At 52.3% G+C, this 26,565-nt stretch overlaps 1 protein-coding gene across 1 annotated transcript; it reads right to left on the bottom strand.

Moving 5' to 3' along the window:
• Positions 1–486: 486 nt before the first annotated feature.
• Positions 487–25,885, bottom strand: Bpi (bactericidal permeability increasing protein). The gene is made up of 15 exons (XM_052725379.1): positions 24,686–25,885; positions 21,698–21,812; positions 20,504–20,632; positions 19,228–19,386; positions 18,240–18,303; positions 14,791–14,854; positions 13,366–13,454; positions 10,150–10,326; positions 9,249–9,308; positions 8,133–8,300; positions 6,950–7,017; positions 6,044–6,086; positions 3,336–3,399; positions 2,521–2,597; positions 487–525 (listed from the first exon to the last, which is right to left on the bottom strand). Exons 1-15 carry the CDS (start codon positions 25,065–25,067, stop codon positions 487–489), a joined length of 1,698 nt encoding a protein of 565 aa, XP_052581339.1. The 5' UTR covers positions 25,068–25,885.
• Positions 25,886–26,565: the final 680 nt, after the last annotated feature.

The raw sequence follows: 26,565 nt of genomic DNA, 5'->3' as shown, positions 1-26,565 counted from the left end.
GGGACCCTAGAAAACCAGGCTCATCCTTTCCGATTAAGAAAGACCCGAGGACACTTGCAACAGCGGGACTTTGTGCTAACGTAGGTGTCGGGGACTCAAGAGCATATGTGCAGGCCACGCTGGCTACAGCCAGTGAGTGCGCTAATGAATGGACAAGAAGCCACACCAGCACACAGAATACGCAGGAGGAAAAAAACCAGATGTTTTTGCAAAGTCCAAAGTAATGTCACAGTTCCAGCAGAAATGCCAATGCTGGAGGGGCTTTGCTGAAAGAGGCGTGGGGCCCTGGCATTCAAACCTCCCTCTTTTCCTGTGCTCAACTTCCACTAGCTTGGGTTATTTCTAGAGCTGAGCTTGGGGAAGTGAACAGGGGGGGGGGGGGGGCAAGGGCCGAAGATGAAAGGATTCCTGGAGCAGGCAGGCTATCCTGCGAGTGCGGTGGCCCCCTGGGGAGCGGCTGCAGAGCTCCCAGGCCCAGGTCATCTCTCAGGTCCGGTGGACATCTGCTCTGAGCACCAGGAAATTCTAGGGAGAGACAGACACCATGAGCTCAAGTGCACCCTTGCTGCTGGGTTGGGATTTAAGAGGGCGACCTGGCTGAGAAACTGTGTCAGCACACAAGGTCTCAGAGAGTGACAGATGAAGACACTCCACGTCACCTCTGGCCTCCACATGCATGCACGCACACACACATGTTCACATGCACATATCCGTGCATCCACACACATTCAAACACACAATGTGCAAGCCACACACACATACACATATTTAAGAAAAGAAAACTTGAGGGACCTGGCTAAGACCTGGGGGGCGGGCAGAGTAAGGCCATTCTGTTTGAGAAAGGCAGGAGGCAGTGGGACCCTAGGGTATCAGCAGTGGGTCTGTGGGACTGCAGTGACAGCCGGAGACCCTGTTAGCAGTTTCCCTGGTAGGGGTTCTCTCGGCCACCTTGGGGGCCTCTGATGTCATGCCTGTCCTGCAGCAGCTCAAAAGACCTGGTTCCAACTAAGGCTGAAAAATTACTCTCGACCCAGAGTGTCCTTCCCTCTGTTTCTAAGTGAAGAAATTAAATTTTGCTGGGGGGGTCTTTTTTTTTTTTTTTTGGATGACCTTGATAAAATTCAGGAACAGAGATGCTGGGAGGGTGGGGACAGATTCCTCTGCTCTGTCACCTGTTTCCCAGTCCCCCTGGACTAGGCCTTAGAGAGAGGAACTTGGTGATGTAGTTTCTCATTATGGTCACATGTCAGAAAAGCAAGCTGTCAACAGAGGCAGGAACTCAGGGCCAGGTCAGGGCTTCCCTGTGGGGTTGTGGGTTTCTTGGGATGTTTAGGGATGAAGGGTCCGGGGCCTTGGGGTCCAGACACTGAGGAAGAAAAGTGGCTAACATGGACAGCACAGAGGAAGGCTGGTCCCATGGCTGGGAAGCTGGGTGGTGGCTGCAGGGCTTGAGGAGTTACTGAGAGTGACCAAGAGTGCCAGTAATATGCCAATAATAATGCCAATAATAATGGGGAGAAGATGCCTGGGGAGGAAGGCCGGGATTGCTGGTATGAGGGGTGGGGGACAGAACAAGAAGGGGAGACTGGAGCAGTTGAGGGAAAGGCCCCAGGAGCCCAGGGGCCTGGAAACTCAGAGGAAGGTACACAAACCTCAGGGTGTCACACACCTGCAGGATAGGCTCGGGAGAACTTTCTGTAAACATACCAGGATGATGCTGGTACATCAGCAACACACACCATACATGCTTTAGGTGACAGTTTCCTGTCACTCTTCCACAGTGGCCAACAAAAGCCTTGCAAATGAGCAAGACACGGGGCATGCCTGGGATTCAGAGGCTGAGACAGGAGGATCATGAATTTGAGATCAACACAGACTCCTGAGACCCTGAGCCCTGACTCCAAACAAACAAACAAACAAACAAACAAACAAGCAAACAAGCCAGGCACGATGCCTTTAATCCCAGCATTCAGGAGCCACAGGCAGGTGGAAGGTGGACTCTATGAGCCTGATCTACATAGTAAGTTCCAGCCCAAGACTACACTTCCCAGCTTCCCTTGAGGACTACAGAAGTAATTTCCATCCCTATAAGAGGCTGCATCCTATCTTCTCCTGTAGGCATTTGGCCATCCGCACATGTAGGTGACAAAGACGCCCCCTATCTGTGCATGAACATGATCCCACCTCAGGTCAGACCAAGCCTCTCTTTCTTCCGCCCTCTCTCTCTACAGCGGCTTTTTAAAGTAATCTGATATTAGGCACTTAGACACATTCACCTAAAAAGAACTATGTGTCTACTTGGTGAGCCCACGTTTACAGAGACAAGCGACAATGGCATAAAAGCGAGGAGCCTGGCTTAGACCGTGAACTTCACTGAATGCCCAGGTTTCCTAAGCACCAGCTCTCCTTGTGTCCTGGGATGTTGTGAGGACAGGAAGGGCTCAGTGCAGAGTGTGGCTTGGCAGCGGTGGGCGGCTATTCTTATGGGACATTTGGTGACCAGAGACCTTGGGGACTTACCTGGTAGGACTGAAACATGATGTTGTTGAGCTTGATCTCAGCAGGCAAAGGGAGAGGGAAACCTCTCCGCAGCCTCTCTGTGGTGTGAGACAAGAGGGGGGTGGTGAAGCAGGGGCGGGCACGGGTTTGCGTGACAGGAAGGAAGGCTGCCCTGGTGTCTGTGCCCAGCCCTCTTGTCCTCCATTGGCCCCCAAGCCCACATGCAGGACCTCTGTGGGCCTCTCCCCAGTGACTTCCCTCCTGAGGGTCCACACCTTAGTGAAACCAGGGGCCGCATACACAGAGCATGGACCTGGGATTGGGGCGTCTGTGCACAGAGCTGCTCTATGCTGCAGATGAAGCTGTGGATGGGCAGTAGCTGGGGTGAAAAACCCTTGCACCCCATAAACTGAGATGGAACTGAGGTATGAAAGTGCAGGGGATAGTTTAGTAACTGGGGTGGCTTGGGTCAGACCTGAGGAATTTGTCATAGACCCATCTTTCCCATGAAGATGAACTTGGGTGGGTCAGTTTCGGGGCTGCTGGTGTGAACCCCAGCTGGGGATAGATTAGTTTTACACTATACTGAAAAAGTCACTCAGTAATCTATCACCACCACCACCACCTCACACCTCATAAGGAAATGGAGCAGAGGAGGAGCCCAGGGCATGTGAGTTCCTTTTGTCCTCCCAACTTTTGGGTCAGATGTCATTTGGGGTCATTTGAGGGGCCCATCCTCTGCCCTCTAACCTGGGCCAGGAATCAGGACCTGCAGACAAGCAACCCCACTGTTCTGACCAGGACTGAAAACCATTGGTTTCTCCAAAGCTTCTTACCGTTGATCTTGGGCACCACCATCGTGGGCATGAGATAGTTTATGACAGCTTGCAGTAACTCCACCTTCAGATGGGAAAGGTGGGGTGGGGCTAGGTCATCAGGGCAACTGCTCTTCAGTCACACCTCCTCTCCCTGCCACCCGGCTCTCCACAGCCTCCTAGCCTGGAGAAGCACCCAGAGCCGGAGCAAGTTACAGGAGACACCAGGAAAGTGGGCATCCGGTAAGGCCGCAGGGACTATGAAAGGCAGCTTTTCAGAACTCTTCCACAGTGGCCAACAAAAGCCTTGCAAATGAGCAAGACATGGGGCATGCCTGGGATTCAGAGGCTGAGGCAGGAGGATCATGAGTTTGAGATCAACACAGACTCCTGGGACCCTGAGCCCTGACTCAAAACAAACAAGCAAACAAGCCAGGCACGATGCCTTTAATCCCAGCATTCAGGAGCCACAGGCAGATGGAAGGTGGACCTCTATGAGCCTGATCTACATAGTAAGTTCTAGGCCAAGGTTACAAAGGTAAAACTTTGTCTCAAAAACCAAAAAGCAAAGGAGGAGGAGGAGGAGGAGAAAGAAGGAAGGAAGGAAGGAAGGAAGGAAGGAAGGAAGGAAGGAAGGAAGGAAGAGAGGCAGGGAGGAAGGCAGGGAGGGAGGAAGGAAGGAAGCAAGCAAGGAAGGAAGGAAGGCAGGAAGGCAGGCCTTTATTTCAAATGTGTGTTTTTGGGGCAGTAACGGACCTCATGCATCCTTCCTATGAGGGGTTGGGTTCAGAGAAAGCAATAACATGGGATGAAAGCAAAACCTGAGAAGCAGGAGTCTTTCCACAAGACAATTTAACACAAATAATGAACTAACAAAACTACTGAGTCCAACAGCAGGGGGACTCACTTGGGGACATGGCGCTACTTTGATACCAAGAAATAGTAGGGAGCCATTAAACAGGATATTGTAGAAATGTAACCATCAGCACAGGGCTGGGCCAATGTGTGAGACAGGAAAAGGAGGCTCTCAGAACCAAGGAATTCTGAATTTTAATTAAAGAAGCATACTGAAAAGCCAGGAAGGCTATATTCTAAATCACAAACCGAATGCTAGGAGTACAAATAAGTTTCATTGCTTGGGTTTGCAAAAGTGCAGGTCTCCGGGTGCTTAGCGCTGCATATGTGTTGTTTTGAGGATAAATAAATAAATAGTAACGTGAAGCCACATCAGGATGCCTGCCTTGAGCAGTGACATCGAACCCCACATTTAGGGTTGTCCCTGAGAGGTGCACACTAACTTCTTTTTCTTGAAGGTTTTTTAGTTTACTGAGTTAAGGCTGAGTGTTTCCATCCTCACTGGTTACTCTCCTAATAAGAATATGACAGATGTGTACATGAATGCGTATGCTTTTGTTTCTGGAGTCATCGTGCTTCCTTCCCGGGCTGTGCTCCTGGGGGCACCTCAGTTCCGTGCCCTCCTAGCTCTGCATCTGGGAGAGCCCAGTTTTCATTTTCTGCAGGAGCAGAAGTTAGTTCCCAGGAAGTCAGCCTGGGCGGGGGAAGCTGGAGGAGCCCCAGGAGGGGAGGGGCAGGCTGGCCTTCTGTTTGCTATTATCCCAGATGGATTCTTAGCAGACTTGGAGATCGCAGGCTGGGACCATGTGATTCTGGAGCTGGGGAAGGCAGGCACTCTGCAAAGCAGTGGGAAGCAGGGCTCTGCCAGTGCTCCAGGAGCCTCAGCCTCAGCGGATGTACACTGTGTGCCACACTGATGGGTCTGTGGGCAGGGCTGAGGGACAGCCCTAGAGCAGCCAAGTGGCCAGACCTCTTCTAGGTCATTCAGTCACTCAGCCACAACCCAGATGCCACCATGATGCCTTCCCACAAACATCTTCTCCCATCAATTCCATCTAAGCCCCCTCCAAATCCCTCCTCCAGCCCACCCTCCTTCCTCTCTTCCTAGCCTCACACCCCTGTGGTCACACTCTTGTGTCCTGAGGCTGTTCCCCTTGTCCAACCACAGGGCCCTAAGAGTGGCATAAACCACAGCTCTCTGTTCCCTGACAGGTTCCCTGAGACTGCTTCTCTCCATCTTCTCTCCTCCATTTTAGCTAGCGGGGGTGCCCTGGGTGATCCAGTCCCAGCCTGCTTCACTGACAATATCTCTGGTCCTCTACTAATTGTACACCAGCCACCCTAGTTTCTTACATTCCCCACACATGCCAAGATGTTCCTGTCACAGGGCTGCTGGCTCATACTCACAGCCAAATATCACCTCCTCAGGGTGGCTTTCCCTGATCTCACTCGCCTGCCTCGTTTCTTTGAGGCATGGTCTCTCTATGTAGCCCTGGCTGGCCTAGAACTTACTACGTAGACTAGGCTGGTCTCAAACCCACAGAGATATGCCTGCCTCTACTTCTCAAGGGCTGGGGTTAACGAACTCATCTTGATCTCATGATCTAATATCTGGGGGGGGGGCGCTCAGTAAAGTAATTAATTTGTCCCTTCAACAAACACCCCAACAAACGCCGTTCTTTTGGGTGTGTTTTTTTCCCAGTGGAATTCCAGCACAGGAGCTCAGGTGAGGAATGAGTGAGTTCCGAGAGGGATGTGACTGGCCTAGGGCTGCACAGTTTATGCGGGGCAGGGACTCTGGCTCAGCTTGCCCGCCCACAGGGCAAGCTTTGTACGGCTGAGCCAGGGGCTTCCTCAGCAGGGCCCAGACTCACCTTAAAAGAGCCGAAGTCAGAGCGCTTCAGTTCCAACATCAGCCTGCAGGGAGGGGAGATGAGGTCATCTGGTGGCCCAAGTGGCCCAGGACCCACCCGTGGACACCACCCAGGCTTCTGACCCAGTGTGCTTTCCCAGCATGCCCCAGGCTCTCCCTTGGGGGGAGTCACACGTCCCCAGAATGGTTAGTGTTGCTGACCAAACCCTAAGCTCTGAGCACAGTCCACCTCCCTTGCTCAGTGCTGAAAAACATACTGCCCGGCGGGAGCTGGTCCCAAGGCTTCTAGAATAGCAAGTGAGTGTCTCTCTCTTGCTGTATAGGATGCTGCCTGTGGGGACAGCATACAGGGAATGAAGCCAAGCCCCAGGGGACAGCAAACCAAGAGGCAGAGTGACTCAGGGTCCCAAGGACATCACTGGGGCACCTGGCTCTACTCAGCCTGGAAGCTTCAGGCTTGTCAGTTAAGCTGAACCCACAGCCTGCTCACTAAAGCCGGGCCGTTTCGAGTAAACTGGAACGCGCGGTCACTTGTGTACGAGCCTGGGTGAGTCACTTGTCTTTGAGCATCAGTTCGGTTTCTTGTTTGGTTTGGCAGTGCTGGGGAGGAAACCCAGGGCCCCATACATGCCAGGCTAACACTCTACCACCAAGTCATATTCTCGGTCCTTTTCAGCTTTGCCTGGAGACAGGGTCTCACTAAGTTGCCCAGGCAGGCCCCTGAGTATCCGAGTCGCCACCACACCTGCCTTTGAGCAAACGGGCAGTGTGCCCACTGCACACCGTGTGAGGCTTGGGCAGGAGGACCAAGGCCAGGGCTGGGTGCTGAGTGTGCAGGGAGACCACTACTTTCCTGCAGACCCGGGAACGGAAGGGCGCCCGCCCCCTCCTGTCCCCACAAGCTTACTTTTCTAGCTTCAGCTCTCCAACAAGTCTGTCTCCTTCAGCGTCCACTTCCATAGAGGCATTTGTATTCTGCAAAGCAAGTGATCCAGGTAACTGGCCTGACCCCTGGCAGGGGAGGGCCAGCAGAGTGGCCATACCTCTGGGTCATACCCACAGCGCCCAGGAAGCAGGGAGAATGGCTCTGGCCTTGTGGTTCTGAGAATCCTGGATTGTCAGCCTGGGATGGGGAGGAGGCACGGGCTGGAAGTCCTGGCTGGCCTGTAATCACATTACCACCCACTGCTTCACTCAGAACCTACTAAGGAAGAGAAGGCCCACCTCGGCTCATGGTCTACCTAAGGTAACCCTATCAGAACCCATTTCAGCTGCCAAGTGAGTTTAAGCTTGAAGACAGGCAGATCGGCCACAGGTCTCTAGCGCCCCCTGCTGGGAGGCTGTAGACACCACCACCACCACCACCACCACCACCCCCCACCACCACTACCCCCCATCCCCCCACCCCCCCCCACCCCCCCCACCCCCCGCCCTCGTAGGTACTCCACAGGCCTCTAGCGTCCTCTGCTAGGGGAGATGCTGGACACATACAGGGGCCACAACCGTTTGTTTGTGTAGCAACAGGGTGAGCCAACCAATGAACACAAATCAGCAATGGAATGAAAACTTGAACAAATTAAGGGTTACGCAAATGCGCAGATGAAGGAATACTCAGAAGATACACGTGGCTGAATGATGGATGAAAGACCCACTGGCCAAAGGCTTAAGCAAAGGAATCCGTGAATCCTTGCCTAAGTGATGGCTGTAGGGGCCGGCAAAGGTACAGCATATTTCACGTAAGAATGAGTAATCGAGTTAATTAAAAATTGGACAAATAGGTGAATGGATGGATGAAAACCACACACACACACACACACACACACACACACACACACACACACACACACACACACACGCATAACTGAGTCACCAAAGACAGGCTGCTGGGAACTGTTTTATGCCATGAAGTAATGAATGACTGAATGAATTAAAGGACAGAGGAGTGACAGCCACACATAAATAAGCAAACACACAGAGGACAGCTGGTGATAAGTGCCTGTGGGAGTGTGAGCAGGTGAGTCCGTGTCTCTGGGCCCAGTCTGTAGAGTCCACAGTATTTGGGCTTGAATCTGGGTCCGCACCCAGCTTACCATGTGAAGCAGGAAAAGAGGGACCAGGGAGGAGTTTTGGAGCACCGCAAAGGCCTGGGTCTCCAGGGCAGGTTCGAGCGAGAGGCCTGAGGGCTGTATGGTCAGGCGTGGAGCCTCGGAGGCGGTGATCAGTAGCTGCACCTCTGTGCTGGGGAACTTCATGGCCACCTGCAGTTCCCGGGTACCAGTGACAAGCGACAGAGAGGTCCTTTTTTATTGAAAGTTCCTGAGACCCATGCAAGCTGTCCATCCTCCCCCCAGGCGATCCAGCCGAGGTAAGAGCAGCGACCACAAGAGGCCAATGTTCAAGACAGACCTCCTGGACACTTCTACCAGCCACACCTCCTCAGCCACCCTCTCCTGGTCGAAATTTCTAGACACTATTGTAAGTGAAATGCTTGTGCTCCTTTTCTGCAGTTCCCGTTATAGCTTAGAGATGAGCCTCTATGGAAGCCAGGATGAATGAGGTCATGAGTGCAGGGCTCTGAGCTGAGGGCTCTTCTCCTTGGAAGAAGGAACACCAGCGCTCTCCTCTCCCTCCCCTCAGACTAGTAGCTGGCAGACTGCTCTTCCAGAACCCCAATCTTGCTCTTCCACTCCACAGAACTCTGAGAAATCGATTTCTGGCTTAAGCCATTCAGCCTGCAAAAGGAACCTGCCTGTCCACCGTCTATAGTAATCTCATCTACACATTGGAGTCACCGGCACAGACTGCATGCATGGTTGGTTCATCTAACAGCCTTGTGCGCCTGGATGGAGAATTCCTGTCTTCACAGCACTGAGAGAGGCAGGAAGCAGAGGAACATGAAGGAATCAGGGAGGGGAGGGAGGTTCAGGGACAGGGGGAGGCAGAGGAGACAGAGGTGGGGGACAGCAGGTAGGCAGTCTATTCTGTTGGTCCCCAGCTCAGCAGAGATTTGAAGGATGGGTGAGCCCTGCACCCGGCCTCACCCTCAGGGCATTGATGGGACACTATCCCTGGGCTGGCCTACGCTGGGTCATCTCCGCTCTCTCTTGTTGTCTGTAGGCCTGAAGGGGGCTCTCATCCTATCAAGATGGTCCAGGCCACCCTGGCACGCTAGTGAGCTGAGTGAGGAGACAAGGCCTTCTTCCTACCTTGGGCAGGAAGGTCCCAAGGAACTCAGTGTTCAGTCGGAACTTGGAATCCTTTGGCAACTGCAGCGAGGAGGGGAAAGGATATTGAGAGATTGTTAAAGTTGAGAAGAACAGGTCATGCCAGGCCAGGGGTGAGACACTGAGTATCAGTGCACACTGGGACCACTGCGGCAATACCACCTGGTGCTACAACTTGGTTAGCTGTCGGCTAGGAAGGGTGGGCATGGCCAGTGACTGCCATCTGCTGCCAAACCGATCCCAGGATGCCCTGCATCATTCGGCCTGCCTCCACGCTACCAGTCGCGCTGTGAGTAAGCAGCCTGGCCCCTGGGTGGTCTGTGTTTGCTTCTACAGTGGGTAGTGGGCATTCTGCATGTCTTCTTATACAGAGAGGAGAACCTGATGGTTTTGAGGCATGCTGTAAGAGGGACCCAGGATGCAGGTGGCCAGGCTGGGATGGCTGTATCTCCCAGGCTGTAGAGAAGGGGGTTACTTCATCATGTACAGATGGAGAAACTGAGGCCCAGAGTGATTCAGCCATGAACACGTGGTAAGAGCCAATGATGCTGAGTCAGGGGTGGGAATAACACATTGATGGGGGTGTGACTGCTATGCACTGAGCCCTGGCCTCCTAGCCTCTCACGCTGCTATTTCAGTTAATACTTACAATGGATTCTGGGGAGGACACTGGTGTCGGTGGCTTACAGGTGAGTCTGAGGCACAAGGATACATAAGTGACCTAGAGTCCCTCAGTTGAAAAGGAGTGGGACCAACACTTGAACCCAGGGCTCCTTGCCTCCTGACCCTCACAGCACACTGAACTCCACCCCTGTGAACAAAGCCTCCCACCTAGGTCTACTGGACTCGGACTCCAATTCTGTGCTCAGTTAGCCACACTTACCATTTGGTCCCTCAGGGTTATTTTCAAGGTTCCAGACTCTTGATATGCAAGTCCTGCGCTGTTAAAGAAGTAGTCGGAGATGCCCAGGTGCACCATGTGGTCGTTGTTTGGGGAAAAACTCATTGCTGCTGGGGTAATAGGAAGTGAGCTGTGGTTTCCCCGCCAGAAAAACTCGCCCTGGGTGGAAAGAGCAGAGCAGGTCTGTGTGTCCTAAGATTGCAGGTGAGCATCTCTAGTCCAGTAAAAGCTGGGAGAAAACCAGCTGGGCATGAGCAGGAACTGCTGCTGGCAATGTGGGGCACCTGGGAGCACTTTTGAGAAGGTCACAGGGCTGATAAGTAGCAGAGGCATCCAGCCAACACCTCCTCCTCCCATGTACCGTTCCATCTCCCCCTTGCCAGTCAGCTCAGTAGTCATCAAAAGAACAGTGGCCTGCAGGTTGCCTCCTCTGTCCCATTAGCAGAATCAGGAAGGCTGAAGTGTGTGGTTTTGGTAAGAGTTACATGCTACCAGAAGGATACATGTTCCTTATGTCTCTAAAAAGCTATTTGACTACGTGTAGTGAAAGCAGATTGTTTATTTAGAAAGAAAATTAATGTCGAGCTCAGGAAAGCAAATTATAGATACATATGGTAGAATACCACTTATATAAAAGTTAAAGAGCACAGAAAGTCTAAAAATGTGCACCAAAAGACAAACATCATAGTCAGTGCGGTGCTTGGTGTGGGCAGGAGGGTCGTGGGGAACAACCCTGAACCTTTGGTGTCATACAGGCAGGTGGGCCCTGTGCCACTGAGTTCCCCCCAGCCCCGTGCTCTGAACCTTTGACCCATGCTGTCCTTTAAAGTTAATGTCCACGTTGCCCACACTATGGAAGGTCATATAGTTCCTTTTTTCTCTTTTCTTCTCCTTTTGACTTCCTCCTTCCTTCCTTCCTTCCTTCCTTCCTTCCTTCCTTCCTTCCTCCCTCCCTCCCTCCCTCCTTCCCTCCCTCCCTCCCTTCCTTTCTTCCTTCCTTCCTTCCTCCCTTCTTTCCTTCTTTCTTTTTGAGACAGGGTCTCTATGTAGCCCTGGCTGACCTGCAACTTGCTGTGTAGACCAGGCTGAACTCATAAAGATCCTCCTGCCTCTGCCTCTGATACCTGAGTGCTGGGATGGAAGGCATGCACCACCACACCCAGCTGGTCAGGCAGTGGACACTAACTTCAATACACATCCTTCAGAGAGAAATACGAGCAGGACAGCATCATCCCCCATGCAAAACAGATCATGTTTGCATACGTGTATATTATATGTGTGCAAGTGTGTACATGTATGCATGTGTGTATGTGTGCATGTATGTATGCCATAGGTATGTGCATGTGTGTGTACTATGTATGTGTGTGCATACATGTGCACATATGCATGTACTCAGGTTTATGCACATGTGTGGAGTGTGTGTGTGCACGAATGTGTGTCCATGTGTATGTGTGTGCACTGCTTGTGTGTATGTGGGTGTTTTGAGCATTCAGTTTTGTCCAGCACCTCTAGAGAGTAGTCATGAGTGGACAGAGAGCTGTCAGGATGGTCCCTGTGGACACAACTGCCTGCTCTTTCTTCTGCCCCAAGTTCCTTGTTTTTCTGTCCTCTATCTGCCCCTGGTTAACCTCCCATCACCTCTCCCCAGGTCCCAGCCCATAAACGTCCCCGAGTTCATCCTTGGGGAGAACGAGAGACCCAGGCTGCCTACTCACACTTACCCATCAGACGAATAACTTGTCATTTTAGTAACCGGCATGCCACACAGTGGACAAAATGGACCTGGTTCAGTACCAGCTGCAGCTCTGGTTAGCTGCATGGGACACCTGAAAAAAGTCCAACTGTCCCGGGTGGGTGGGGCCTTACTCTGGCTGTTCACTGAAGCACAGAGTCACCAGTGAAAGGCCACAGGAGACATTTTGTGGGTGGCTTGGAAGTGTGTACGTGTGTGTGTGTGTGTGTGTGTGTGTGTGTGTGTGTGTGCGCGCACACGTGTGTTTGCATCTGTGCTGTGTGGATCTGTTTCTATGCCTCTGTGTGTGCTGTTGCTCTCTCTCTCTCTGTCTCTCTCTCTCTCTCTCTCTCTCTCTCTCTCTGTCTCTCTGTCTCCCCCCTCTCTCTTTGTATGTTGTATTGCTGTAGAGAAGGATTGGAGGGTCTCCATTAGTCTCGATGGTGCTTGTTCCTGGATGGTATGATTTAGGTCAGTAGTTCTCAACCTGTGAGTCGTGACCCCCACAGGGATCACATATCAGATATCCTGCACATATACATTATGATTCATAACAGTAGCAAATTTATAGTTATGAAGTAGCAATGAAATAATGGTATGGTTGGGGCTCAGTCACCACCTGAGGAACTGTATTAAAGGGTCACAGCATTAGGAAGGTTGAGAACCACGGGTTTAGGCAACATTGCTCCTTTTCTTCCCTCTGTTGCCTTACCAACCTTTCCTTCCTTCCTTCCTTCCTTCCTTCCTTCCTTCCTTCCTGAGCACCTACTCTACACCAGACATATTTCCAGGTGCTGTACATACAATAGTGAACAAAGCAGTCCCTGCCCCCTCTCGCCATAGCACGCACGTGTGTGTGTGTGTGTGTGTGTGTGTGTGCGTGTGTGCGTGTGTGTGTGCGTGTGTGTGTGTAATTAGTTCTGCTGAGACAAAGGCAGCGTTGGGGTACAGTGGGGGGGGGCGCTATTTCAGCAAGAGTGGCTGGGGAAAGCATCCCCAGGAAGATTTCCCTAGGAAGGCCTGTTTAACCAAGAACTAGAAGGCACAGGGAGAGCGGTGTGGAGATCTGCTGCAGAGCACCCTGGGGAGAGCCGTGTGGAGATTTGCTGCAGAGCACCCTGGGGAGAGCCGTGTGGAGATCTGCTGCAGAGCACCCTGGGGAGAGCCGTGTGGAGATCTGCTGCAGAGCACCCTGGGGAGAGCCGTGTGGAGATCTGCTGCAGAGCACCCTGGGGAGAGCGATGTGGAGATCTGCTGCAGAGCGCCCTGGGCAGAGGGAAGAGCTAGTGCGAAGGCCCTGGGCACGGGGCAGGCACAGTGAGTTTCTGGATTATTGGAGGCAGCCAGCATGGCTGGAGTCGGGGATGCAGGTGAGTGTAGAGTGGGGTAAAGCAACTAGGAAGAGTCAGTTTCCAAGGTTACAGGGCACACATTTGAGCAGGTACTTATCTCTGTGAAAGCCTCACCTTTAGCTGCCCCTCCAGGAACTCAGCTGTGGTTGTTAGAGCCATCAGACTGTAGTCAATCCTGGTCACTTCGTCCACTCTAGCTATCACTAGACACAGAGAAAATGGGTTGTGAGCTGGTTCCAGTGGCAGAAGCCCGCACAGCTGCAAGGGGAACTGTGGCCTCTTTCCATGACCCCTGCGGGGACTCCCTGAGATTTCCATAAAAGAAGTGAAATCTGGTGATGGAGATTGGGTTGGAGCACCTAGTGGGCCAATGCCAGGCTCTGGGTTCAGTCTCCAGACTCATGCACACATGTACACACAGACACACGGCACACACACACACAAACACAAACACAGACACACACACAGACAGACATACACAAACACAGACACACACAAACACAGACAGACACAGACACACAGACACACAGACACAGACACACACAAACACAGACACACACACACACACACACACACACACACACACACGTACAGATAGCAATGGCTCAGTGAGGGGACAACATGCTTGTAACCCCGTCATGTGGGAGGCAGAGGCAGGAGTTTGAAGGCAGCCAGACTGCTGAGAGTTTGAGGCTAGCCTGGACGAGAGAGAGAGAGAGAGAGAGAGAGAGAGAGAGAGAGAGAGAGAGAGACAGAGACAGAGACAGAGACAGAGACAGACAGAGACAGAGACAGACAGAGACAGAGACAGAGACAGAGACAGAGACAGAGAGAGGAGGCTGTTCTTTGGTCCTGCACCAGAGCATGCATTGTGGACCAGCGGTACTGCAGTCCACAAGGGGGCAGTCCTATCTGAGGTTTTTAAGATCCCAACTTCCGGTGGATATGATTAAGACACATCATATAAATGTATGAAATTGCCAAAGAATAACGTTTTTATCTCCATACTGGGATCTGGATTCTTCTAGATGGCTCTGGGACTTCAAACAAGTGTCTGCTCCTCTCTGAGTCTTGGTTCCTCCAGGAGTGAAGCGATGGGGCTGGGGCAGGAGGATGCCCGCCAGCAGCAGCTGCTGCTTATTACCATTTGCTGTGTATAGAGATATTGTCTCTTTTGCAGGGCGTGGGAACTGAAGTCTAGAGAGAAGTGGGTAGTCTCTCATCTCAGGTTGTGTGTGTCATTGGCCTCAGAGAGCCAGGATGCAGGGGTGGTGGGGTGTCGGGGTGCCAAGGTGCAGGGGTACTGGGGTGCCAGGGCATGGGGTCCTGGAGTGCTGGCATACCAGGGTGTTTGCCTTCTGCCTGACTGGAGTTGCCTTCCATTTCACTTCTGGCTGCACAAGGAACTGGCCCAATGCCAGCTGTGGGACTGCAGCCCGCCCTGCCCCTGGCCACCAGGCCCAGGCCTGCTCCACCCACTCTGCCTCCCTTCCAGCTGCTGATATCCCCTTCCATCCACAGCCCACTCCCAGCCCTCACCTGGAAGAGTCTGGATATAAGGCTGCAGCTTGGAGGACACAGAGTTGGTCACGATCTTGCAGATCTAGGGGCAACCAAAGAAACGCCAGTGAGCTTCAGAAGCAGAAAGTGCCCTCCACAAGTGAGAGTCCAGACACACTGTCTCCATCTTTTTTCTGTGGCTATGGCAAAATACCCGAGACCAAGTAATTTACAGAGAACACAGGTTTATTTAGCTCATGGTTTCTTCAAGTCCACAATAAGGGGGAGTGTCTGCTAAGAGGCTTCAGATTGTAACACGGTAGAGGGTAGAACTTGGCAAGATAGAGGCATGTGCTAGCTTAGGTCCCCCTACCTCTTCCTATAAGCCACCAAGGCCACCACGGGGGCTCATTTAACCCTTATTGCTGCCCACAGGCTGCACCTCTAACACCATTAACAGATTAATTTGGGGATTAAGTGTCCAGCACATGAACTCTGTGGACACAAATCCAAACCACAGCATACACGCTTTCTCTTCCTTTAGTGTCTTCTTAAAAATCATGCAGCTAATCAAGCTTCCTTTTTGCCTTTGGCCACAGGAAGCTCAGACACAGTTAACTGCATAAGACTATATTGCCTGCATGTCTGCATCCTTTGTCTTTCCTGAATGTAAAACTTCCCTGAGGGGTGTTTGTGTGAGCTCTGCTAGAGTGCTGGGTTCACTGTTATTTTCTTGTTCTCTTGACCTGTCTCCTGTTGTCTCAGATCCTTCATGGAATGGGGCGGTGAACAAGTACAAGATGGCTCGTGGTCAGCCTTCCCTTCTCTGGGCTTTGGATAGCGCGGCAACCTCTAGGCTCGGGTGTGTGTAGGTGCCCTCACCTTAGCCTTGTGGCCGGAGAAGCCATTTCTGGCAGCTTCCCCACACCATGGCGCACAAGGGAAGACACGCTGGCCTGAGAGCTGGCTGGACGTGTTGCTGAGGAAGTCTCTCCATTTCTCTAGAGCTCCCCTGCCACCCCCCCTCCCCCCAGCATGGAACAGAAGAATAGCAGCAGCCTGGATAACCGAACCTCTGCCTTGGGCAAAACTTCTGTTACCTATAATCAACCACAGTCTAAAACTATTAAATGGAAAATTCTAGAAATAAGGAATTCTCAAGTTTTAAATTGAATGTCATTTTGAAGAGAGGATGAACTCTCACCCCACCCCACCTAAGACCCGGATGACTCCTTTGCCCTTCATATCCAAGCCGTATACACTACCTGCCTGTCAGTTACTGTGGGTCATTAGACTGATCTCCGTGTTTGTGCTCAGGCAGCTGAACTGGACTTGAAAATGACTCCAAGGTCAGGCATGCATTGCTGCTGGAACTCTGACAATGATGTCTTATCAAATCCGTGCTGCAGTGTATGTTCATTTAAGATGTGTTTCATCCTCGTGCAGGGACAGGGCCTAAGATTTGGCCCTAAAGGCAAGTAAAGGCTGTAATGGGGTGACACCCATTCTATGGGCTGGGTCCCCAACTGGATAAGAAGAACGATATCCCAGCATTCATCTCTCTGCTTCCTGACTGGAGGTACTGTGACCAGACACCTCAGTGTCTTGCTGCCCTGACCGCCCTTCCATGATGGACTGGGTCTTCAATCCACAGCCAAATTAACCCTCTCTCCCTTTGTTGGGTTTTGACCCAGCAATGAGTAGGGTAATTAATGCAATCACTGAGAGACTAGGCCAAGAGGAAAAAGGGATGGTGGGAATTGAAGACAAGGTTGAGGGAGTAGCGAAGGGTGAGGGGTTATGACCATATCCAAGACCTCTGAGTCAAGATGATGAGACAAATGGGTGAAGAGGGAACCGAGACAAAGCTAGGGTGAGAAACCTACTCATTTAAACAAAAACAAAAATGATACAAAACAAAAAGACTACAGCAGGAAATTCCCCCAATCTGGGGAAAGAAATGACATTTAAGTACACTAGGTATTTGGAACCCTGTGCAGATCCTACCGGAAGAGAACCATTTCAGGCCATATAGCTAAAGCCAAGAAGCTGGAACAAAGACAGAACCCCGGAGGCTGCAAAAGAGAAGGCGCTTACAAAGGCCGAGTTACCAGGGTAAAGGCGTACCTGTTCGCAGAAGCCCTAAGGCAAGGAGAGTGGTGAGGCTGTGTTTTCAGCCCTGAAACAAAGACCTGCCATCCTAGAGCACTAGCTGGTAAAGCTATCCTGGGACAACAAAGAGGGAGCTAAAGACCTTCTAGACATCCTCAAACTAAAGCCATTCCTCCCTACTAAACCAGTGCTGCAGGCAATACTTAGAGGAATTGGGGGGGGGGGTGCGGGAGGGGGTGCATGGCACAGTAGAGACACACAGTAGCAGGAGAGCTTGGGCAAGGATACATCTCTCATATTCTTATCAGAAGAACCAGTGAGAGGACGGGAAGACAGCCTTAACTCACTAAACCAGCAAACCTTCAAGAAAAAGAAGTTAGTGTGCCCCGCTCAGGATGGAGGAGGATTTGGGAAGGAAGAAGGGCAAAGGGAAGAGGTAGAGGTGCTGCCCCTGGCATGTGCTTCTGTCACAGGGGGCCCTGGAGCCCCAAGAGGAACTGGACCACCCTTCTCTGAGGCTCCTGTGCCACAGCTCTCACTGGCCCAGGCTGGGAGGGGGAGCAGGGATGGCCGAACACTTCAGCTGCCCCTCAGGCACTGTGTCCCACTGCCCCGTGTTTTTTTTTTTTTTTTTACCCACAAGGCCAATGGGGGGGGGCTTCAAATCAGCAAGTCTCCTGGAGCCCAAGCCTCCCATGGCCTCAGCTCCCTTCTTGGCCGACGCCCCAGCCCACTCCAGCCTGCTCAGGCCCACTTACAGCCTGTGGCACCTGACTCCTTACTGTTTCAAGCCAAGGCTGCTGCCAAGCAGGATAGCCTGCTGGGGATGACCTTCAGGGACCCAATGCCAGAGTGCACACACACACACACACACACACACACACACACACACACACACACTCACAGAGAGTTCTTGGAATTATGCTAAGCCATGTCTGCCCTCAGCATGGGGGATACCCCGCCATCTGCACCCTCGACATCCCCCTGCTCCACACTCCACAGGGGTCCCTCCTAGTGGCAGCAAGAAATCTTGTAGATGCAGCATCTTCCTCCTCCGTGCTGTGTGTTCTGGGGCAGCACCAGGCAGGGGAGGGGGGGGGGAGGGCAGCCAGGGGAAGACAACAGAGGCCGGCTGTTCCTCCGTGAAGGAACTGGGGTAGGGTAAAGAGAAGCTGCTTAGCAGGTACGAGAAGGCTTGCTGGGGAGGGCGCCACCCTCCCCTGTACTGTCTGTGGGACTCTCTGTAAAGCACCCAGCTGGGCCCTGGATTTAAACGCTCTGTGGATGCTGAGGGGTTGAGATGAAGGCCAAGGTGCCCAGCAAGGCTAAGCTGTCCCTCGGAGGCCTCAGCTCCTCACCGACTGATGCCCTCCTACCTTTTTATAAATGGTGTTTCTCAGGGAAGCCTCGATTTTCTTGTGGAACAGCTGGATCAGCCACCTAGGGAGGACATGTGGGGACATACAAGGGACTTTCAGGTGTGCCTGGGGACCCTGGCAGCTCGCCCTGGGTTATGTAGCCTTCATTAGACATTTTTTCCCCATTGGCAGCAACCTGTTTACGGGACTATTTTCTTAGCAGCTACAGACACCTGCCCTATCCCATGCCCACCTCCCCACGGCCCTCCCTCTCTGTAAACCAGCCACATTGGCTTGCCTTGTTCCCTGGTACCCTCCGCTTCCTCTCACCACAGTTTCACATGTGGTACCCCCTGTCCAAAACACCCCATCGCCAATTTCCACCTACTCACTCTTTTCATCTCAGTTCAAATGTCATTTCCTCCTGCCCCCAGACTGGGCCAGGTCCTCTAGCTCTAGGTATCTGGGGCACTCTGTACCTTTCCTAAGTCTAGGTTCTTATCGCCCTACGTGAACCCTTCTGATGTAATAACACCACTAAGGTTCCCCGCCCCCCACTGCCCCAACCCCCATGGGCCTAGTGCTTTAAGAGCACAGGCTGGGCTGCCTGAAGGGCCTAGGGTCAGACAGCCTGCCTTGACTGCTCCACAGTGGTCACGAGACCTATTTTAGTTCCCTGGGCAGATGGCGTGAGAGCAGGAATATGCTGAGCGGTGTTGGCTGCACAGCAAGGCTCTGGTTGATGAGGTACTTGTGAGGTTTCATCAATGCCTGGCATCCTCTGTGCATCCTTGGTTCAGAGCCAGTCTTACAGGTGATGGTAGGTAGGAATGTGGACGCCCATCAATACTGAGCTGTGCCTTGAGACAGTGTCTTCTCCCTGCTCCCACCCCCACCCCCAGGCCCTGCCCTTTTCACACCCAAGACTCTGTAAGGGGTCTGTGTGGAGGTGAGTCTACAGCTATGCTTTCTGAGGAAGGGCGGGCGTTTGCCCCCGGAGACCTACCCCAGCATGCTGCCCGAGATTTGGAGATGGATGCTGTCGATGTGACTTTCGCAGGTGGAGCAGTTGACAGTGATATGGCCTGAAGAGCTCTTGCCCAGCTTCAGGTCAGTGGAGAAGGATACGCCTTGGATGCTCAGGCCAAACTTGCCTCTGGCTTTGCTGAAAAGGAGATGGAGAGAAGTGACCTGGAGCAAACCCTTTCCTCCTCACACTTCTCCCGTTAGCAGGGGACCTCAGGTTCCCCGTTGGCCCCACTCCAGGGGTGGGGGTGCATCAGAGAGAAAAGGCAGCTGTGCAAAGCTCCCAACCCTGGATGTCAGGGTTCTAACCTGATATCCCAACCTGTTTTCACCTGGTACTCTGCCTCCCCCACCCCCCAACCCTTGCTGTGTGGCTTTGTGAATGTTTCCTAACCTCTCTGAGCTCCTTTCTTCACCCAGACCTTGTACTAGCACCTGAACATGGGGGTGTACATCTCAGTTTTGTCACTGAAAATGTAAGTGTTTGGTGTCGTGACTTTAAGCAATTACTGACCCAGTAATTAATTAATGAACTTAATTAATCACCTCCCCTGTAGGAATGAAGTAAATTTATGGAAGACAGGGGACACAAATGTGCATGATCAGCTCTGTCTTTTGTACTTTTTCTATCACTAAGACTACACTCTGGGTGACACACAGGACCTCAGAGAAGGAGCTACACCTCTCAGCTGGGCCTAGCTGAGACACAGGTACAGACAATGCATCATGGTTACTGTTTCAAGCCGCTGAGATCGGGATGTTTGTTACACAGCAACAGTAGCTAGCTAATACAGGAAGAAACCAAAAGTCCCACTTAGCTTTCCCTCCTGAGCCACACACACTGACTCAGCCTTGCCACACCCTGTACTGAGATGTGAACCAACTCAGCTGTTCATGCAGGGTAGAGTGTTTTTTTTTTGTTGTTGTTGTTGTTTTTTGGTTTTTTTTTTGGTTTTTCGAGACAGGGTTTCTCTGTGTAGCTTTGTGCCTTTCCTGGTACTCGCTTTGGAGACCAGGCTGGCCTCGAACTCACAGAGATCCACCTGGCTCTGCCTCCCGAGTGCTGGGATTAAAGGCGTGCGCCACCACCGCCCGGCTAGGGTAGAGTGTTTTTAAGTGACTTCCCCTCCTCCCCACAGGGACCCTGTGGTGACACATGTCTATAGACAAAGCAGAAGTGGATATTCCCAATACCCTGGCTCTGGGCCCTGCAAATGCCACCAGTCCACCCAGCAATCCTTGCACATGAGACTCACAGGAAGTTCTTCTTTGATGTCCATCTGCCACTGATCTTGATGCTGGCATTCTTGATGGACAGCCGGAGGCCCTCACTGGGCAGCAGACTGATCTGGGGATTAGGAATATGAAATCCTTCCACAACCATGCTGTGGAGGAAAAGGTCCCAGTCAGCATCCTGGGCCAGGAGGGCTTTGTGAGGCCCTTCACCCACATGCCACCCTGGTTGTGTCAATCGGTCTCTCTGCATCTTAGGCTCCTTGGGTTCACAATGGACAGGCAGTCTCCATCTTGTAGGGTGAGTAACTGTCAACAAAGGTGGAAGACTGCTGAGCCTTGACTGCCGGCTCTGTATAGGGGTGGAATGTGTCCACCTGTTCTCACTGTTGGAATGTGAAATCTGTTGCTGTGACAATAGTAGGTACTTCAGATGTCTGCGGAAGACACACAGTAGGTGCTGCAGATGTCTGCTGAATGGACTCGGCATAAAATTCTGTAGGAAACACTTGGGGGTTTTCTGCCCAGCAGCCTCATCCCCTTTCTTGGGACAGCAGACCTGCAAATGTACTTTGGGGAGCCCGACTCACCCAGTCCATGCTAGGATCCCGTCTGTCTTTCTTGGGGGCGGGACTTAAGCTTAGTCTATTGTTTTTTTTTTCTACTCGTCTGGCATAGTGATTGGTTCAGGGGCATGGACATTATTTAAACTGGGTCAATCAGAGTGTACCTCAGAACTTTGGTTTGTGTTGCAAGGAGAAAGAAGGCTTCTTCCTGGACAGAGAGCTGAAGGGATTGTGCTCTTAGAATTACCTGGTAGCTCTCTTGTCTCTGGAAGATTGAAAGGACCTGACACTGAGAGGTGGCAAGAGAGACCAATGGTCCAGTGACACACGAGCCCAGCTCAAGCGTGTCAAAGCTGGACTACCCAGTCATGTGAGGCAATGCCTTCGGGCACAGGCTGTTTTTCTGTCCCTGAAATACATGTGTGTAGCACAGGGGTTTGGTTTCAAGATGTCTCCTGTGGGAGTGGTGGAGGGTGCTAGAAAGACAGTTTTGGTGGCTTCCTCTATGCTTAGCCTGAGGTGCGGTATCCCCTCAGACTGGTGTGCATTCTGCCTGTGGAGTGTTGAAGTCAATGAGCTGAGAACTTGGTGGCCACAGGACTTAGGTCCCCACAACCCATGTCTGGAGGACTAAGCCTTCGCAAGCCTCACTTGTAGAAGTCGTAGTAACCTTTTCCCAGTGGCTTCATCTTAAAGACTCCAGAGAGATCAGGAATTCTGATGGCTTCTAGCTCCTTCTGCAGCACGATCACACCCTCCTGGCATGCTGGAGGACAGAGCAGAGACAAGCTCAGAGCTCAGCTCTGGAGCAGGGCTGGAGGTTCCCCAAGGCTCCCGACCCCTGGGCCTGTCCTCAGCGATGGCAGTGGGATGGGCGGGGTGGAGCAGGAGTCTGTCTTCAGACAGCCAGCATCTGGAGCCTGTGGCTCACCCATTCCTCCCACACTGTGTGCCACTCTGGTATCACTGAGGCAAAGACAGGAAGGTGGCCATGTCCCGACACTGCGCTGGAAACCCTGGAACAACCCTTCGTGTGTGGTGGTCCATTCTTCTCTTGATTTTTTTGTTTAAACCATTTGAACTACAAAGACCATCTTTAAGGGGTGTGTGGGTGCACCTGTCATCCCAGCATTGGGAACGCTGAGGCAGGAGAGCTTCTATTTAAGGCCATATAGCAAGACCCTATCTCTAAAAACCAAAGCAACTGCTTGGGGTTGGCTCAGTAGCTAAAGTCACTGCTGCACAGGATAAGGACCAGAGCTCAGGTCCCCAGGACCCACATAAACGCTGGATGGTGTGGTAACTTGTCTATAATGCCAGTGCCTAAGAGATGGAGACAGGGTTCCCAGAGCAAGCTGGCTGGCTAGAACAGCTCTATCAATGAGCTCTGGGTTGAAGATTTGCCTCAAAATGTAAAATGGAGAGGGATCAAGAAAGTCGACACACAGTGTCATCTTCTGGCATCCACATGACACATGGGCACCCTCACTCACACACAACCATGTATGTCCCCCCTCCACACGTGAACATGAAGAATCCCCACCCACCCACACACATAGTGCATGGTTCCTCAGGGACAACACCTGAGGTTTCCCCTGGCTCCGAGAGGTACCCACACATGTGTGCTCACCCCCATGATCATGTACACACATACACCCCTTCCAAAACAAAAACCTTACTAGCTTGTAGGTCATACAGAAATATACAGCAAACCACACTGAGCCTTTGGGCTATAGTTTGTGAATCCTGGTCAGATATATCACTCCCAAACATCCAGCCAAGCATCTTTCTCCGCACCTTACTCTGGGCTGTATTCGCACTGACACCCACCCCATTCCTCCAGACAATCTCTGCAGGGTCTTTGGACATGCAGCTCCTGCTATTCATCCACCTGTTCAACTCCTAACTTCCTGCAGGAAGCTTCCCTGACACAGACAGTAGTACTATCTTCGCAGTCTTGAATGTCTCATCTGAAGCACCCATCTTTCTCTGTAATTAGGCATCTATTCACCATGACTCTGATTGATGTTGCTCTCCTTTGCTAAATGAAAGTCCCCAGAAGCTAGCTGCACTGTCAGTTTTTATGTATTAATGCGTCTCTGGTATTTACCGTGGTGCCTGGCACTTACTATTTGTTGGGTAAATAAATGAATGCCCCAAAGGCAGGAATTCTGCCACCAGTGACGCTGTGGCTAACAGCGTCAAGGATCCAATTAACAGGCAAACATGTCGCCCGAGGGGAGAGGAGGGAGGCAGAGAGGTGAGCTGAACACTTCCGGTTTCCCAGGAACCAACTGGGAGGTAGTCATAACCAGCAATAGCCACAATAAAATGCACGGAATCTTCCTGCCCATCAGGCACTGCTTGCTGCAAAGCTGAGCAATGCTAGGAAGAGGAGCCTTTCACCCCCTTCCACCCCCCACAAGAGGAAACAGGCTGGGGAAGGCCAGTGCTTTGTTCAAGAGCTCACAGCTGACCTGTGGTAGACAGAGGCAGGGAATGCAAGCCTCTTGTTCCCTGAGCTCAGGCCCCAGGGTCAGCCTTTGGGTGTGGGGCATGGGGAGCAAGGCACATATATGAATAGGCTTGCCACACTTCCAGAAACTCACTCCAGTTGCCACATGGGACATCAGTAGAAGAGAAAAGTGAAGCAGCTGTAGCACATGAGGACTTCTGGCTGAGCCTCTGATCCCCCAAAGCTGTCAACACATGCACTCATGTGAGTACATGTACACACACACACACACACACACACACACACACACACACACACACACACATCAGCTCTGGGTTTAAACACAACCTTCAAAGCTCAATGGGTGAATCTGTCTGCATCCCTGTGATTCTGAAACATCCTGCCTAGGCTGGAACATGAGTTCTGGAGTAGGACAGCAGATCCCCTGGCCACACTGGTTTTGAGGACCTGTCTCAGCCTCGTCTGGTTTGAGCTGGGATCCTGAGTTCTGCAGTTCCTCTCTCTGTCACCGGGGGGCAGCACCAAGAAGCTCCGTGGAGGACCTCAGCGAGGACCTGAGCTCAAAGGCAGATGCGGACTTCTCAGAGCCACTGCGCTACTCGCGACTCGGGTGGGCTCACCTGCAGGAGTGGACAGGAGTGGTGTGTCCCACCCAGTCCTTCAGTGGAAGAAACGGGACCCGGTGGGTCTGTGAGGCGCCGGGCAGCGAGGGCAGGTGAGCGGATTTGTTACCTGCCTGGTTGGGGGAGTAGTCAGGGATGGCTTTCTCTGGGTCTGCCAGCTGAGTTTGGACATCTCACTGGAGAGAGGCCCTCTCCCAGCCTGCTCAGCCTCTAGCAAAGGAGGCAAGGCAGACGCCAGGCTTTGGAAAGAAAGGGCCTAGAAATTTGCGCCAAGGGACAGTGTAGAGAGAGGGGACCATGAAGACCTTCAGGGTCGGGGGGCATTTGGAATCTTTTAGAACAGTGGTCCAGCCCCAGCTCTGCTACTTCCAGCCCTAGGAGCTTGTGCCTTAGTTTTCTTCCTATATAAAACAGAGGGATGGGGGTCTCCCCAGCAGAGCTATGAGCTTGCCAACCACCAGATTTAAAGGGCTGTACACCCTAAATGCTCAGTAAGTGCCTCTCAGGATAAAGGAGGAAGGAAGAAAGGCATCCAATTACCGAAGTCCAGACCCTTCTGGGAGATTGTGGCCACGAAGCCAGGGTTGATGGCCGCAGTCAGGGCTGTGCCCATTATGGCCAGAAGCGCCAGGGTAGACCATTTCCGCACGTTGTCAGGGCCCCAGGCCATGTCCTCCAGGGCAGCCCAAACCTCAAGGCCTCGGAGGGGAACTGGAGACAAACGAAGAAGCCGTCTGTGGAAGGGCAGGGCAGTAGTAGAAAGAGGAAGGAGGAAGGCACCCGTGGGGGCGGGAGGGGGAGGGCAGCTGCGGTTCCCCATCAACGTTGGGGACCAGTCCAGGGGCTGCCCCAGTGGAGCCTGGAGGTCTGTGCGAACTTGGGCATGTGCGCATGTGCCGTGCACGTGCGCGCGCACATACATGCATGCACGAGCAAGCCTGTTGAAGCCTGTGGCTCTGGGGCTGATCCCTCTTCCTAAGCACCCCCATCCCCTTCCCCGAGTCTTCCTCCCCACCTCCTTTAAGGCTTTCTTCGAAGCTGGGTGGTGACCACATTGAGAAACACTATCTATTTTCTATTCCTTTGGTAATTTTCTTAGTAAGATGTTTCAGAAAACAGAACCTTTGGAGCTTTCCTCCCCAGCACCCGCCACCCCAACCTCACTCCCTCCCCCAACCTCCGGTCTGGGAGGCCTTAGGGGAATTTTTTTGAAGGCTCTAATTCTGGAGTCTCGTCCTTGATATCTCTGCTACTCTCTAAGGTTGACATTAGACAAGTCTCAGCATCTCTGAGCTTCTCTGAACGTCGGTTTCCTCTTCTGGAGAATAGGGAGACAGACTATCACCTTTGTCCCTAGCTTAACGTGAGGACTGAATGGCCTTACAGCAGGAAAAGCAGGGAAAGAGAATCCAGATGGCAGCATTAGCCAGAGCTTCCGAAATAAACACGAGAATAAGTTACGTGGACTCTTCTCCAAGAAACAAGACCAAACATATTTTAATTTTCTCCTGTCCTATTTTTTTCCTGGCAAGCGTACTTGGTCTTGCCTGTTTGTTTTTCTCTCAGAAATGGGATCACACTGGGTAGCCTTGCAAGGTCCCCTTTTTCTGAATAATAAGCAGCGAATGTTCTCGCCCAGAATTCAAAATTTCATCATTTCCTCAGCCCACAGTTTTCTTAACCAGGTATTTGTTTTCACACATTTCACCCCTCTTGCTGGCGATGAGAACTTGAGCTTTGAAAGGACAGCAGGCTATTCTTTTTTTTTTTTTTTTTTTTTTTTTGGTTTTTTTTTTGAGACAGGGTTTCTCTGTGTAGCTTTGCGCCTTTCCTGGAACTCGCTTTGGAGACCAGGCTGGCCTCGAACTCACAGAGATCCGCCTGCCTCTGCCTCCCGAGTGCTGGGATTAAAGGCGTGCGCCACCACCGCCCGGCAACAGCAGGCTATTCTTAATGCCAAGATGCTCCTCATGCCATCGGGAGCCGGGGGCGCCTGGCTGGAGGGGCAAGGTGGGGACCTCGAAACCCCTTTCAGCTTTGCTCACAGGACAGGGTAGTTCTACAGCCCCTGCCCTGGGACTGCAGTAGCTTCAGGCCCCCGGTGGGCGGGACCCCGTCAGGCTGTCCAAGTCTCCATGGTGACCAGAAGGGGCTGGGCTTCAGAGGCTCAAGATTTCTCACCCCCTGGATTTTACGAAGTCTAAGGAAGCCTGGGTCCTCCCGAGGTTTCCTTTCCACCTGGTTCTAAGCGGTCCCCCCTCCTGCTGTCTGCCCCACCTGGTTCTAAGCGGTCCCCCTCTCCTGCTGTCTGTCCCACCTGGTTCTAAGCGGTCCCCCCTCCTGCTGCGTCTGTCTTAGCTGGAGTCTCCCGCCCTGCATAGGAAGGAACACAGAGCTGTGTACACAGGGCCTGCCAGATG

This window comes from Peromyscus californicus, unplaced genomic scaffold (assembly GCF_007827085.1).
Source record: "Peromyscus californicus insignis strain IS unplaced genomic scaffold, ASM782708v3 Scaffold_7__1_contigs__length_154581171, whole genome shotgun sequence".
Taxonomy (NCBI): domain Eukaryota; kingdom Metazoa; phylum Chordata; class Mammalia; order Rodentia; family Cricetidae; genus Peromyscus; species Peromyscus californicus.
Note: the sequence above shows the minus strand (reverse complement) of the source record. Positions and strands in the feature narration are given on the sequence as shown.